At 41.0% G+C, this 14,229-nt stretch overlaps 1 protein-coding gene and 1 pseudogene across 1 annotated transcript; both read left to right on the top strand.

Moving 5' to 3' along the window:
* Positions 1–6,169: 6,169 nt before the first annotated feature.
* On the top strand, positions 6,170–6,845 carry LOC134222458 (uncharacterized; annotated as a pseudogene).
* Positions 6,846–9,638: 2,793 nt separating this feature from the next.
* LOC134219691 (calmodulin-beta-like) lies at positions 9,639–10,249 on the top strand. The gene has a single exon (XM_062698510.1). The coding sequence runs from the start codon at positions 9,785–9,787 to the stop codon at positions 10,232–10,234; it is 450 nt and encodes a 149-aa protein (XP_062554494.1). The 5' UTR covers positions 9,639–9,784; the 3' UTR covers positions 10,235–10,249.
* Positions 10,250–14,229: the final 3,980 nt, after the last annotated feature.

Genomic DNA, 14,229 nt, shown 5'->3' on the forward strand with positions numbered 1-14,229 from the left:
CCGTTAATATTTATAAAAACTCCATAGAATAAAATGTATTCCTTACTTTCAAAACCAAAAATATCTTTATAAAACCATCCCACATAGAAATGCTGAGGAAATGTCCAACATAAAATTTTTATAGGCAGAACGATGAATACAACTCAGAAACCTGCAGCATGGTCTTGGCATGCTTATCTCGGTAAGTTAAAATAGTTTTATATTATCTTGGGACTGTTATAAAAATCATTAGGTTTTCAGAAATCGTTATGTCTTGAATGTCGGAATCCTGTCGTTTTTTGAGCTCAAACAATCAATTTGAAATTTCTCAATTATCTGGAATAATTTCGCTAATATTCATTTAAATCCAAAAAGTATAAAATTGAAACTAAACAAACACTGTTAAAAATATTAGTGGGTTCAACCCTTGCGAAGCAGTATGTTTGCTAGCCAAATGTTGAACTTAATAATCTTGGCTCCGTCATGCTTTTCCATATTTGAGCCTTTTAAATTAGGTTCAAAATAAAAGAACATGAAGAATATTCATTCCTTGCATTTAATTCATGGAAAATAGTTAAAAAAATAAATGCAGACTCAACTCGTGAGTGACTCGTGACTGGCGAATGGTATTAGATTAAAATGTAGGTTACATTTGGAAAGCAAAAGAATGCTCGGAACGGTAGATTTTTTAAAACACCCAGGAAATGAAAGATAAAAAGCTATATTTTTACGTAGTTGAAATTTGGACTATGCTCATTTTTGTGTGATAATATTATTCTACTGAACACGCCGTGATCTTCATTAGGGAGACTTTCAGCCCAATGCTGGCTCGTCTCGTAGTAGGCCGAAGTAATTTGCTCAAAGAATGAAGGACACAAAGCATTCCATCAAAATCGTAAAAAATGAACTTCAAGAAATGCAGCGAAAATTGTCATCATTAAATCATCCAAAGATCCACATTATGTAATTGGATCCCAACAATCCAGAGGTTGTTCAACAATAAAATTGATTCCATAGGTTATATATCGAATCTATACACTTCCAATCCAGTGTTTTCAAGACGTCGCATTTTCGATTCAGCCCGAGTCGCGTTTTTTTTTTAAATTAGTAAAATTAATTATTGAATCTACTAAGTTGCGTCGCACGCACTGAGCGTTAAAGTCAGCGTTTTGTACTAAAACGCGATGCCGATGAACGTGACGCAATCACAATCACAATGCAACGTCCGAGTTTTGTGTGTTCATTTAACAACAATAATGATTGAAACAATAACGGATTACAACATGTATACTGCCGATAACCGCAAGTCAGATTTATCTGTATATGGCACCCATATACAGATAAGTCTGACTTGCGGTTATCGGCGGTATAAATTATCGCACATCAGATATTCTTCGACAATTCCTCCAGGTACTCTATCGGGAATTCCAACAGGAATTTTTCAGGAATGCCTCCAGTAACTTCTTCGATAATGTCTTCAGAAATTTTACCATATTTTTTTGCGGGAATTGCATCGAAGATTCCACCATTATATCCAACAATTCTTCCACGAACTCCTCCAGAAGTTTTGTTAGGATTTCTTCAGATAATTATTACACCAGGTTGGAAAATTTTTTGAAAAAATTTGCCATGGAGTTCCTCAGAATATTCCGTGGAAATTCCGAAGAATTACCAGTAAACATTCCCGAATATTTCGTAAAAGTCTGAATTTCTTGTGTATAATTTCAGCGAAAAATTTCCGTGGATTTTTCGAATAATTTCTTGTGCAAATTTCAATGAATTCCCGGCTCTTGAAAGAATTTTCGGAGCAACCTTCGGAGGAACTCCTAAAGGAATTTTCGGAGGAACTTCGGAGAAACTTTCGGATGAACTTCTGAATGATTTCCTTCAGTAACTCCAGAAGGAATTTTCGGACAAACTCTCGAAGAAATTTCTGGGGAAATTCCCGAGGAAGATTTAGAAGTAATCCCGGAGGATTCCAGAGGAATTCTCGGAAGAAATTCTGGATGAATTCTCGGAGAAACTTCCGAAAGAAAAAAAAACTCCCTGATGAACTTCTGGAGGAATTTCTAGATAAATTCCTGTAGAAAGCCTAAATGAATTTCTGAAAGAAAGCCTTTATTTCCGAAGAAACTACTGGTGGAGCTCCAGGAGGATTTTTCAAAGGAAGTAACGGAGGTACTGCCGGTGGAATTCCCAAAGGAGTTTACCGGTGGAGCTCCCGGAGGAACTCCTGTAAGAACTCTTGGAGGAATTCTTGGAGAAACTTCCGGAGGATCTCTTGATGGAATTTCTGGAGGAATTTCTAGTTAAATTCCTGAAGAGAGCTTAAATGAATTTCTGAAAGGAAGCCTTTATTCCCGAAGGAACTACCCAACTAACATTTAATGTCAATGTAAATGTTATTTCAACTCGTCTATACGGCTTCAAGCTGAATATGTGTGCTATACATATGATCAAGAACGTCTATTCAATGCTTTTACCAGCAAATCTGGCGAATCTATTCAGCTGTTTTTGACGTGTCTGCACAACTACTTTACAGCATGTTACACAGTTTTTTCTCAATCTTTACTAAACCATTTAGTAATATAATTCTCTTCAATGGCGCTTATTCAGATTTTTTGAATCTGTTAAATAAGTTTTATACAGCCACTGAATTCAATTTGATTAAATATTATTTGAGAGGAGAGTAAATTTCGGGAGTTTATCAATGTTTTTTTTTGTGTAAACTCAAATATCAATTTTGTTGCTACCTAGATTCGAACTCCTGATCTCCTGATTCAATGGCCGCTGCTCTGTCATCACCATCACTTTGACATATGTAAATAAGAAAGAAAATTATGGATGTGCTTCTTCGCATACCCTATAGGTTGTTTTACTAACGCTATTTTCAGATTCATGCTGTATAAACGTTAGAAAGAGGCCTACATGCTGCTTTCAGCACATAAGCTTAAAAATTATGCTTTCAGCATTATTTCAACCATTATTCAAACATCTATCAGCATGTTCTGTTGGCTAACTTTTATCCATCATCAATCGCTGAAATTGTTTTTAGGCAACATTTTCTCGACCGATAGATGCTACTATGCTGCTAATCGTTTAACAGTAGCCGTCAACAGAAATATCGCTTCTAAATGGCTTGTTTTCTTACGCTATCTGCTATAGCATTAATGACAGCGCTTTGTCAGTTGCTATAAGAGCAGGTGAATATCTTGGTAGCTGCATTACAGAAATCAATGGCTCATACACAGCTCCGGCAACACAAATCAAATGTAAACATAGCGGTTTTGACGTTCCATACTGATATGCTATTAAAAGAAGCAGTAATAGGTTTACTTAAACGTTGTGTAATCTTCAAAGGTACAGAAGTTGCCTAAAAGCTTCGTTAGTTCATTTATAGCACCATTACGCTATATTGTTAGTGCTATAACAACAGCTATAGTTAGTGCTATAACAACATTGACACTCTGGAAAATCGACGTCGAATCGCACAAATAGCTTTTACTGCTAAATTATTAACCGGATTCATAGATTCTCCAGAAATTCTGCGTCAGTTAAATATCTACGCACCGGAACGGATAATGAGACCACGGAATTTTCTTTCTCTTGAAGCCCGCAATAGACAATACGGCTCACATGAACCGATCCGTGCAATGGCTGCATCCTTCAACACGGTGTACGCTGAATTCGACTTCAATCTTCCATTGGTAACCTTCATCCGGCGGATTAATTAGGATATGCGAATTAGTTAATAAGATTTTATTCATTAAGACAATGTTTTGTCAGATGAATTTAAAAGCAAACAATAAACAATAAGCAAAAACGTTTTCATTGTGAATGCTACTCACCGTAATATGGGAAGTTGCTAACAAGCAACTCAGTTACATACATGAGCTCTTAACCAATAAGCTTTGTTGCTAATTCAGACACAGCTGTTTTATGACTATATGAAAGCTGCATAAACGATAAAAGATTAAATATATTCGGCACACTGACTAGCTGATAGATATTTGGGTAATAGTCGAGTTGAAGTTTAAGGGATTATTTGCGGAGGCTTTTCTTTTATTCAGCATTGGCTGCTTTTATTCAAATATTATACAGCCAAAGGCTAGAAGTTGAAGCTTTTAGCACCAAAAATGTTAGTTGGGTAATGGTGAAACTCCAGGAGGATTTCTCAGAGGAAGTTACGAAGGTACTGCCGGTGGAATTCCCAAAGGAATTTCCAGAGGAACACCCGGAGAAAATCCCAAAGGAACACTAGGAGGAATTCCAGGAGGAATTTCTGGAAGAATTTGGTGTCTTGTTGAAATTCATTCCGTAAAGTGTCTCCCGAACAAATATGTATGAGAAAATTAAATTTGGCTAAACTTTTTTTGGGAAAGGTTCGAAAAGATCTGGTATTATGTATTTGAAATCATTTTTTTTTGTCTACTTTCCGGTGGTTTGTGTGGTGAATAGCGCATAGCTGCGCCACAGCGGGAAATTGACTAGTGCAATGTTAGAATGAGGATGCTGTCTTTGTTCTAGACCCTAGAGCCTGGGCTTGCGGAAGCCCTTGGATAACATAAAGTATGTCGGATAACCATTTTAACCTCAAAATGAATTCAACGTTTCAAAATTACTCTGTGGATTTGAACGCAATCTCAGGTTTGTCCGGGATTTGTATGAGGGCCCGCCGCTGTACAGCGTACCGTGCTTGGGTGGGTAATTAGTGGTTATATATGTATCTACCTCTGTTCAAGCCCGGTATATCAAACCAGTCGTACTCCTGTGCACAACGGAGGAGCTTGATAGACAGTTATCTCGATTCTGAGAAGTTGAAAGTTGTCCCACCTGTCGGGGACTTTACAAGGAGGAAGCAGCTTGTGAGCAATACTTCGCAGAAACCACTACCCATGACGAATCAGGTCGGTTCATTGTGCGCCTACCCAAGAAGGAAGGCATCTTGAATCGTCTTGGTGACTCCAAAGCTGCCGCTCTCCGTCGACTCCGCTGGATGACGTTGGTTAATCAAAAATCCCAATCTGAAAGCTCAGTATGTCGGCTTCATGGCTGAGTATCTCCATCTTGGCCATATGATTTCCGTAGATCCGTTGCAAGACACCACCCATTCCCAGCCATTCTATCTTCCTCACCACGCCCTGCTCAAGCCAAGCAGCACCACCACCAAGTGAAGGGTGGGTTTCGATGGGTCCAGCAAGTCTTCTACGAGAATCTCGCTCAATGATTGTCTCATGGTCGGACCGAATGTGCAGGACGCAGGTTGTATTCCATTGTCGTCAGGTTCCAAATGAACGAGAGAACGGGGTGCAGAATATTACTGGATCCGCAAGATTCGAGATCAGGAAATGGTCCTCCAACAGTGAAGTGCTGTCCTACATTCCGGATGAATTGCAGGACAAACGGTCGATTGTGGAAGTGGACGACATCCAGGGCTCTGTCAGCACACTCGGACTTCTGTGGCATCCTGAAGCAGACACGTTCCGATTTAAAGTTCACGAGTTCTCCAGGAATCTTCCAATCACCAAGCGGATCGTTGTCTCTGAGATGTTCAAGCTATTCGATCCTTTGAGCATTCTTGGTCCAGTGGTAATCCGGGCACGATCTTAGACAGGGACGAACCGCTTCCCATCGCACTCAATTCCGAGTGAGAAAGTTACAGACTTGGTTTAGAAGCTCTTGAAAATTTCTCAATCTCTAGCTTAATAAAAACTCCTGGTGCATGAGCAAGCATACAATTGCATGGATTCTGCGATGCGTCTCAGTATGCCAACGGAACATACGTCTACATTCGTAGTACCAGCATGTATGGTGCCATCACTTGCCGTTGCTTAACCGCCAAATCCCGAGTAGCTTCTATTCAAACCCTGTTGATTCTCCGTTTGGAGCTCAGTTCTGCTGTACTCCTGTTTTAGTTATACCAAAATGTAGTGTGCAGTCTCAACATAACACCTGAGGCCTAACACTCCTCCAGCACTCTACATTGGTTGCATAATCCACCGGCAAACTACAACACGTTCGTGGCTAATCGAGTCGCGGAAGTTCAACGAATGACTAAAGGAGGCACCTAGAATCACGACGCCGGTTTGGAAAATCCGGCAGAGGCATTGATCCTTGCGAGCTCATCAACGTCGCGCTTTGGTGGAAGGGCCCACCTTGGCTATCGTCCGACGCTTCGGAATGGAGAAGCATGTTTTCAATTCCGGAATCTCAAGAATTCCTTCCAGAAATCCTCGAAGTAAAGCCAACTACGCGTGCAGCAGTCGCACGTTACTTCAAGGTACCCGATCGCAATCTGTTCAGTCGCTACTCGTCGCTGACGAGACTTAATCGCATCGCCCCATATTACCATCGTTTTGTATGACATTGCCGTTCCAAGATCGCTGTAGCAAATCTACAAGTTACACCGTTTCTCACCGCAGATGAATTGCAACAGGCGCTGATCGGCCTCGCGAAGGTCGTACAAGAAGATTGCTTCAGCCACGAAATCGCTATAGTCCAGGCTGGAGCTGAAGCAGATCTAAGAAAATCACCCCTGAAAACTCTGTATCCGTTCATGCACGATGGACTATTCCGTGTCGGTGGCCGGCTGAATCACTCCTCGTACTCGTTCACCCGCAAGCATCCGATACTTCTACCTGAAGTACACCCACTGACGTCACTACTCTTAGACTAGGTGCACAAGCAACTCCTCCAAGCAACTCCAAGCTGGTCCTCGTGCGATGATAGCACACATTTGTGAGAAATTCTGGCCTTTACACATTACACCTCCGTACCTGGCACGGAGGCATGTTAATTCTTGCTTGCGCTGCTATCGAGTCTGCCCTCAGTCGGAAAATCAGTTGATGGGCCTTCCGTTGACCTAGTTCCTTCCTCAACACCGGTGTCGATTTCTGCGGCCTTGTTTGGCTAAAGTCCTCAGTACGAAGAGCTGCACCGATTCGAGCATACGTCTCTGTTTTCGTCTGCATGGTCACCAAGGCCGTGCTTCTTGAGCTTGTCAGCGACTTCACCACCGGTGCCTTCATAGCTGCATTAAAACGGTTCGTTGTGCGCCGTGGCAAACCAGTCGCCTTGTTCTATGTCAACACCACCAACTTCAAAGGTGCGGACAGGCCGCTACGAGAACTCTGCTCACAGCTCAACAATCAACAACATCATCAGAAAGTGGCATCGTTCTGTGCTGAATCCGCTAGACAATTCAGCTTCATTCCCCCAAACGCACCTACCTTCGGTGGCCTTTGGGGGCCGCAGTCAAATCCATGAAGAACCACTTGCGGAGAGTTGTGGGTCTCGATACACTGCCAAGCGGGGTCAAGCATACTGTTCTCTGCTAAGTCGAAAGCTTCCTCAATTCGCGGCCGTTGGCTGCAGGCTCGGAGGATCCCAGCGACATGGACGTCCTCACTCCGGGGCACTTTCTTGTTGAGTCGGCTCTACGATCCATACCCAAGCCCGGCTGCCCAAATCCCCAGTAATCGGCTTTAGCTCTGACGGGATATTCAACGTAGAACCCAAGCGTTCTGGAAATCCTGGTCTACGGACTATCTTCACCAGCTTCAGCAACGATCCAAGAATTTCTCCCGACAGCCGAACGTGCTAGTCGGCAAGTTGGTACTCCTGAAAGAAAACAATCTTCTCCCGCTCAGGTGGAGCGTGGACCGCATTGTAGCAGTACATCCAGGCACGGATGGATTAGTCGTGGGAGTGCTATCAGATTCGTCAAATCGACGTTTGAATTTTTGTTTACAAAAGCAGATAAGTCGTTTTGAAAATTTGGTATTGAAGTATTTGAACTTTGTTAGGTTTAAGCACACTGTTGAATTTGAATAAAATCCTTTCATTGGTGGCCGGTATGTTGCGTCTACCGCAATTAAGTTAGAAACATTTTGAAACTAAACTAAATTGTCAGTCCATAGCGCAGGGATTTCCGGAGGAATTCGCACAAACAAGTCCTGAATGAATTCTTGGAGAAGTCCCTGAAGGAATTTCCGTAGAAATACCGGGAGAAATTAATGGAAAAATTCCCAGATGAATTTCTGTAGAAATTCCTGGGGGTTTGTTCTGAAGAAATTCCTGGAAGAACTCTCGGAGGATGTCCTGGAGGAACTTCCAAATTTATCCCCGAAATTTAATCCCGAATAAATTCCCGGAGAAGTTTCTGAAGGAGTTCCTGAAAAAAAAAACCTGGAAAAATTGTCGGGGAAATAGTTGGCCGAATTCCTGGAGGAATTCTTGAATGATATTCTAGAGAAATTGCAAAAAGAATTCCAGGTGAAATTCCCGGAAAATTCCTGGAAGATATCTCGGAGAAATTCCAGGAAGAGTTTCTGGAGAAGTTCCCGGTGAAGTTTCTGGAGGAACTCCCGAAGGAAGTACTCATGGTCAAGAGAAATGTTGGAGTGAATTCGGAGGATTTCCTTCATACATTTTTGAAGGAACTTTTGGAGGAATTATCGGAGGAAATTATGTATAAATTCCTGAAGCAATTCGCGAGTGCATTCCTGGAGGAATGCCGGAGATTTTTCTGGAAGAATAGCCGAAGAAATTTCTAGAATTAAATATTGGAGGGAAGGGAAGAAATTTTTAAGGATTACCCACATAAATATTCTAAAAATAGTTAAATAAATTGTTGGATGAATTTACTGTAGAATTTATGCAGGAATTATTTAAGAATTTGTGAGAAAGTTTTTCGAACGATTTTCAGAGGATTTTGTGGATCGCTTTCCGGAGGAATTTTAAAAGCTCCAGGAGAAGTTTCTAGAAGGATTTCTGGTAGAAATATATTTAGCATAACAATAAGGATAAGAAAATTGCCATTTCCAAAACAACGCGTCAACGCGCGATGCGACGCGCAACGCGCTATTGTGCTCCAGCCAGCCTTAAGATTGTAAGGATTTTTTTTGGTTTGGGGCCGGGATTTTAATTTTCCTTGCACAAATCCAGAAAACATCGCATATGTAAAAATAAAAGATATTCTGGGGGAAAATTTCCGAGGTATGAGGCTACCTTTAAAACTTTCTTGGCGTTGCTTTTCACTTTCTTTATTCGTTTTCGTCGAGCAGTTTACCGTCTGCAACTTTGCCTCATCTGTTGTTTCCGATGATTGTTCGAGAAATTCTTCCAGTACCTCGATAACTTCTTCAGATTCCGATGACTTCGAATCCGCTGGCGCGATTTCTGCTCCAATAACAATTCCTGCATTCGACTTGGGTAGTACTGCATTCCATTTTTCGCTTCTTCCTACGTTCCGGAATTTCCGCTCAAGGCAGGAATCTTTTCGATGCCCAACAGCTTTGCACAGGAAACAAGTATCCTTCAATCCGTCGTGATACACTCTTCCTTTCATGTAAACGACTTCGATTGTAAGAGGAATTTCCTTTTCGATGTCAATTTTAGTTTCTCGCACTCCAGTACAAACATGGTCGAGTCCTAAGTCAGCTGGAAACTTATCGCGAGTTCGTCGCTCTATTCTGCCGTATCGTCCAAACTTCGTCGCTTATTTCCGGGGGCAAGTCAAACACGTGGACGTAATGTACATTTTTACCAGCGATTATGATTCGCACTTCCATAGAAGTATGCGCTAATAAAAGTCCAGCCCTTTTTAATGACAAAAATTCAAAGAAATTCACAAATAACATTTACATTTATGTGCGCATTTATAATTATTCCAGGTAAGCACACAAGCAAGCCATGATCGAGTAAAAAAATCAGTAACAGTAACTTTCGACTTGAATTTTTAAATTTAAGTGAAATTAAAATTTTTGCCCTAAAATCTCAAATTATAAGTTACATCCATCACGCAATGTCAGCTCACAGCCTCACCGAAGAACAGGAACGTCAGTTCCGGAAGATGTTCGAGATGTTCGACAAGAACGGTGACGGCTCGATCACCACGTCGGAGCTGGGATCGGTCGTCCGGGCGTTGGGCATGAACCCTTCCATAGCGGAAATCGAGCAGATGATCCACGAGGTGGACCTGGACGGCAGTGGTTCGATCGAAATGAACGAATTTCTCGTCCTGATGGCGCGCAAGTCACGGGAGGATAGCACCCAGGAGGAGCTACGAGATGCGTTCAAAATTTTCGACAAGGACGGGGATGGATTTCTGACGGTTGACGAGCTGTCGGCTGTCATGAAGAACTTTGGCGAGAGGCTGAGCGACGATGAGCTGGCAGATCTGTTGGATGAGGCGGATATCGACGGCGATGGGAAGATAAATTACGAAGAGTTTGTGATAATGTTGAGTAAATAAACCGAACGATTGAGAAATGAGCTTTTATTTATCTTTATTATTGTTTAAGACAATAATAGGGAAATCGAATCATTATTGTGGAAAACATGCCAACCTTAAGGGCTTTCAAAAATTAATACTGCTGTAAAGGCCACGTTTTTTGACCAATACCTTTGCGACAACTTCAGCGCCGTAGTTTGTGGTTGGCATAGGTATGGCCCACCAAGGGGGGGCTGGGCTTAGGGAGCACCGAAATTGGGCATATCGGCTACAATCCAGAGGTCCTACGAAATAAACATTTCCCATATTCGTGTGACATCTCGAACTGCATGATTTCACGAAACGATAGATACTAGTGCTGTCCAATAAGCAGCTTGAAGTAGCTCGAAGTTTCTCTCGTTCAGATCGATCTTTTTTACTTAAGTAAGGTCAACTTTCCCAAAGAATCTATATGTTTAACGCCTCTATCTATTTCAAAAATCGAAAACAAAACAACAACAAACCAATCATCATACAGGTACTGCAGGGTAAACCAGCCTGAAGATTTAGCCTGATGCTCTCCTAAAACCTGGTGAATATCAGTCCAAAACTAGATTAAGGTACCCCGGGGCAAGTGGGACCTAAAAAAACGCTAGTTCAGAAAAAATGTTAACGCATTCTTAGAAAACAGGGTATTTTAGGACATTAACCACGGATACGTCATCATATGCTTCCGTTGTTGAAGTGTGGACTTGTTGTAAGCCATTTATTCAGTTACAAAAAATATTGGTGCTGACAGAAATAAATTTACCTGTGGGACCCACTTACCCCTTCAAACGGGGCAAGTGGGACCTATTCTGCTTTATACTGTCGAACGAAACTAATTTGAAGAATGTAGATATAATGTTCATGTAATTTCTGAGTTTCAAGTATTTCATACCATGGATGGAGGTTTATTGCTTGTCAGACTTTTGTTTTTGCAAAAAAAATGATAACAATGTTAGCAGATATAAAACAAGACAAAACCCGGTTCACCGTTTAACTGACTGTTGCCTGGCTTCTATTAGCTTACTTTCTTAACAAATGTGTTAGATGGAAAGTATAAACAAATCTTTGTTTACTTTTCGAATGAATGTTTCTCTGTTTGGAACATAAATTAGTACATAAATTAGAACTTCAGAAGGAACGTTTTTATTCAGGTGATGCGCAGTGTTTTAAATATGTAATAGAACGAAATGGCCAATTTATGTCTTAAGTACTTTATTTAAGTGGAAATCTGTGAATCTTATGCGAAGTTCAAAAATAAAAAAACACAAGACAAAACTTGTTGATCTGTTGTAGAATAAATAGATTATTTGCACTGTAAACGGAAAATTTCGTATAGTCATTGCGTTTTCCTAATTTTCAGAAAGTACACATACACATTTGGTAAATCAACTGTACATTACTTCTTAACAACGGATTCAACGATATCAACTGCATTTGATTCAAATCTATATGGTGTCGTAATTATGTTTCACTAGACAACAATCTAAAAATAGGTTAAATGGCTCACTTATTACGTAAGCATTTTTCTGGGTTTTTCGACCCCCCTCACCCCATGTAAGATTTTTCCCATACAAAAGATTTTTTATTCATATGGCGCGTAAGATATTGACAGACCCACCCTCCCCCCATAAGTGCTTACGTAATATGTGTACGGCCCCCTATCGAAAATGTTGTTCAAATATGTCCCACTTGCCCCATGTATGTTTAAACTCAAGGGCAAATGAAAATTGACGATTTTGGCTTTAATCAAAACTTTTAAATCGTTTTCGATGTCACACAATTATTTAATTGCTCAAAATATTCTCTTTCCACATCAATGATGAATTTATAAATGACTATTTTGTTGTAAATCCATTGAAATAAAAGTAATAGATTTTGCCGGTAGTTCAAAGTCATGATTGAACAATACCATTAGTATGGTGCCGTAAATGTTTTTGATTCCAAATATTTTTGTGTCAGGTGAATTCGTTGATAGTTCTGCTTCATCTTTCTAGAACATTGTTATCATTAAAAACGTTCACCGATTAATCGGCAGCCATAGTACCCACTTACCCCGTATTTTCACTTGCCCTGGGGTACCTTACAGCAATTTTCCGTTTTTTTTACTATGGAAGCGCCAAAGCACATGAGTTATTTGGGAAGTTGACCTGAAATTAGTCAAATAATCAAAAATATAGACATTAGTGTTATTAACAAAATAAATACTTTGATGCTAGAGGTCTATTCTACATTTTATGTTCCGTAATGAAGATTTGTGGATGCTTCTCGTGTTTTCATTCTAGCCCAGTATCTTTTGGTCGACCGCAACTGTGGTTATTTTAGGGCCATTGGCACGAAATTGGATTATTATCATCTTTTTATAAGATGTGGATTGTTGAGTTGAGTGCACAAGATTTTCTCAAGTACGTTCTGTTACTTCGACTGTATTTTCGAAACTACCGGAAATTTCGAAATCAACCCACGCAGTGCAAATATAATATTTCTAGAACATGGCTTTCCGGCAAAGCTTATAAGGCTGATTCGTGTGACGTTGGAAGAGTCAAATCGAGCGTTAGAATATCTGGTGAGACATCCAATTCGTTCGTGGCGTTAGAAAAATTGAAGCAGGTTGATGCGCGCTCTAATCTGCTTTTCAATATACAAGGTGTTCGAGAGCAGCATTATCGACCCGCCCTAGCTACGACTCTGATGGTGGATTGTAAAAAGCAGATCTCATTATCACTCATTATCGCCCAACCCCAATGTGCATAAGAGAGGAGATGAATAATTTGGAGTTTTTTTGTTCCAGCCAATTAGTATGACACAGATCGTGGAACATGTGGTCAGGAAAGGCCCATGTATCCTTTAATATTTGTATAGCTTTTAACTAACTTGACTGTAATAAATGTATGAACTATGTAGTTCTTCTTCTTCTTACTGGCATTACATCCCCACACTGGGACAGAGCCGCCTCACAGCTTAGTGTTCATTAGGCACTTCCACAGTTATTAACTGCGAGGTTTCTAAGCCAGGTTACCATTTTTGCATTCGTATATCATGAGGCTAACACGAAGATACTTTTATGCCCAGGGATGTCGAGACAATTTCCAATTCGAAAATTGTCTAGACCGGCACCGGGAATCGAACCCAGCCACCCTCAGCATGGTCTTGCTTAGTAGCCGCGCGTCTTACCGCACGGCTAAGGAGGACCTATGTAGTGTTAATGTTAAATCAGTGTTTCCAATTTCAACGTGTCGGAAGGAGCCCCCAATTATCTTGGGATCGGGAATGGCGAACTGACCAGCAGTGTCTTCCCTCCCATACCTTCCGTGGCAGACCACATAATCAAAGTTAATCGATGTTGGGGCTTGGACGAAGGAAGCTCGCCGACATTTGGACATTGGAAAATTCATCGAAGGGTTCAGCGATAAGACAACTTCGTCACAAGTTGAAGTTCGCTTAGAAATAATTGATGATTTGTGGGAGAAATTTGGTGAGGGTTTAGTTGAACTAAAGTCACACGAAGATTTTGAAGATGAGGAGAAGTATTTCGACAAACTGCGAAAGAAAATTAGCGAGCTTTACTACGAAGGGAAGTCTCTGCTTAAGGACAAGGTGAAGGTACTCCATGAACCGGCTAATTTGGAGCAAAAACCTTCTACTGGTAAATCTGCTCGTTATCTGGCTGGATCCATACACTCGACGTGCTTGTGAGGAGTTTGCGGCTTCCAAGGAGCAAGATGCATTAGAAGACATCACCGAGTTTCTCCCAAGGCCCTAAGCCAATATGCACTTCCACCTAAACCCAGAGCGACAGCAGTGAAGACTAGTTACAATTCGGTGCAATCCACCGGAGGAAGATGCGTGGCTTGTAAGGACAACCACCTTCTACACCAATGTTCCGCATTCCTACAACTTTCCGTGGCGGACAGAGATGCACTGCTGAAATCCAATGGACTTGGACGAAATTGCTTCCGATCTGGTCATCGAGCGAAGGATTGCTAATCCAA

Source organism: Armigeres subalbatus, chromosome 3 (genome assembly GCF_024139115.2).
Source record: "Armigeres subalbatus isolate Guangzhou_Male chromosome 3, GZ_Asu_2, whole genome shotgun sequence".
Taxonomy (NCBI): Eukaryota; Metazoa; Arthropoda; class Insecta; order Diptera; family Culicidae; genus Armigeres; species Armigeres subalbatus.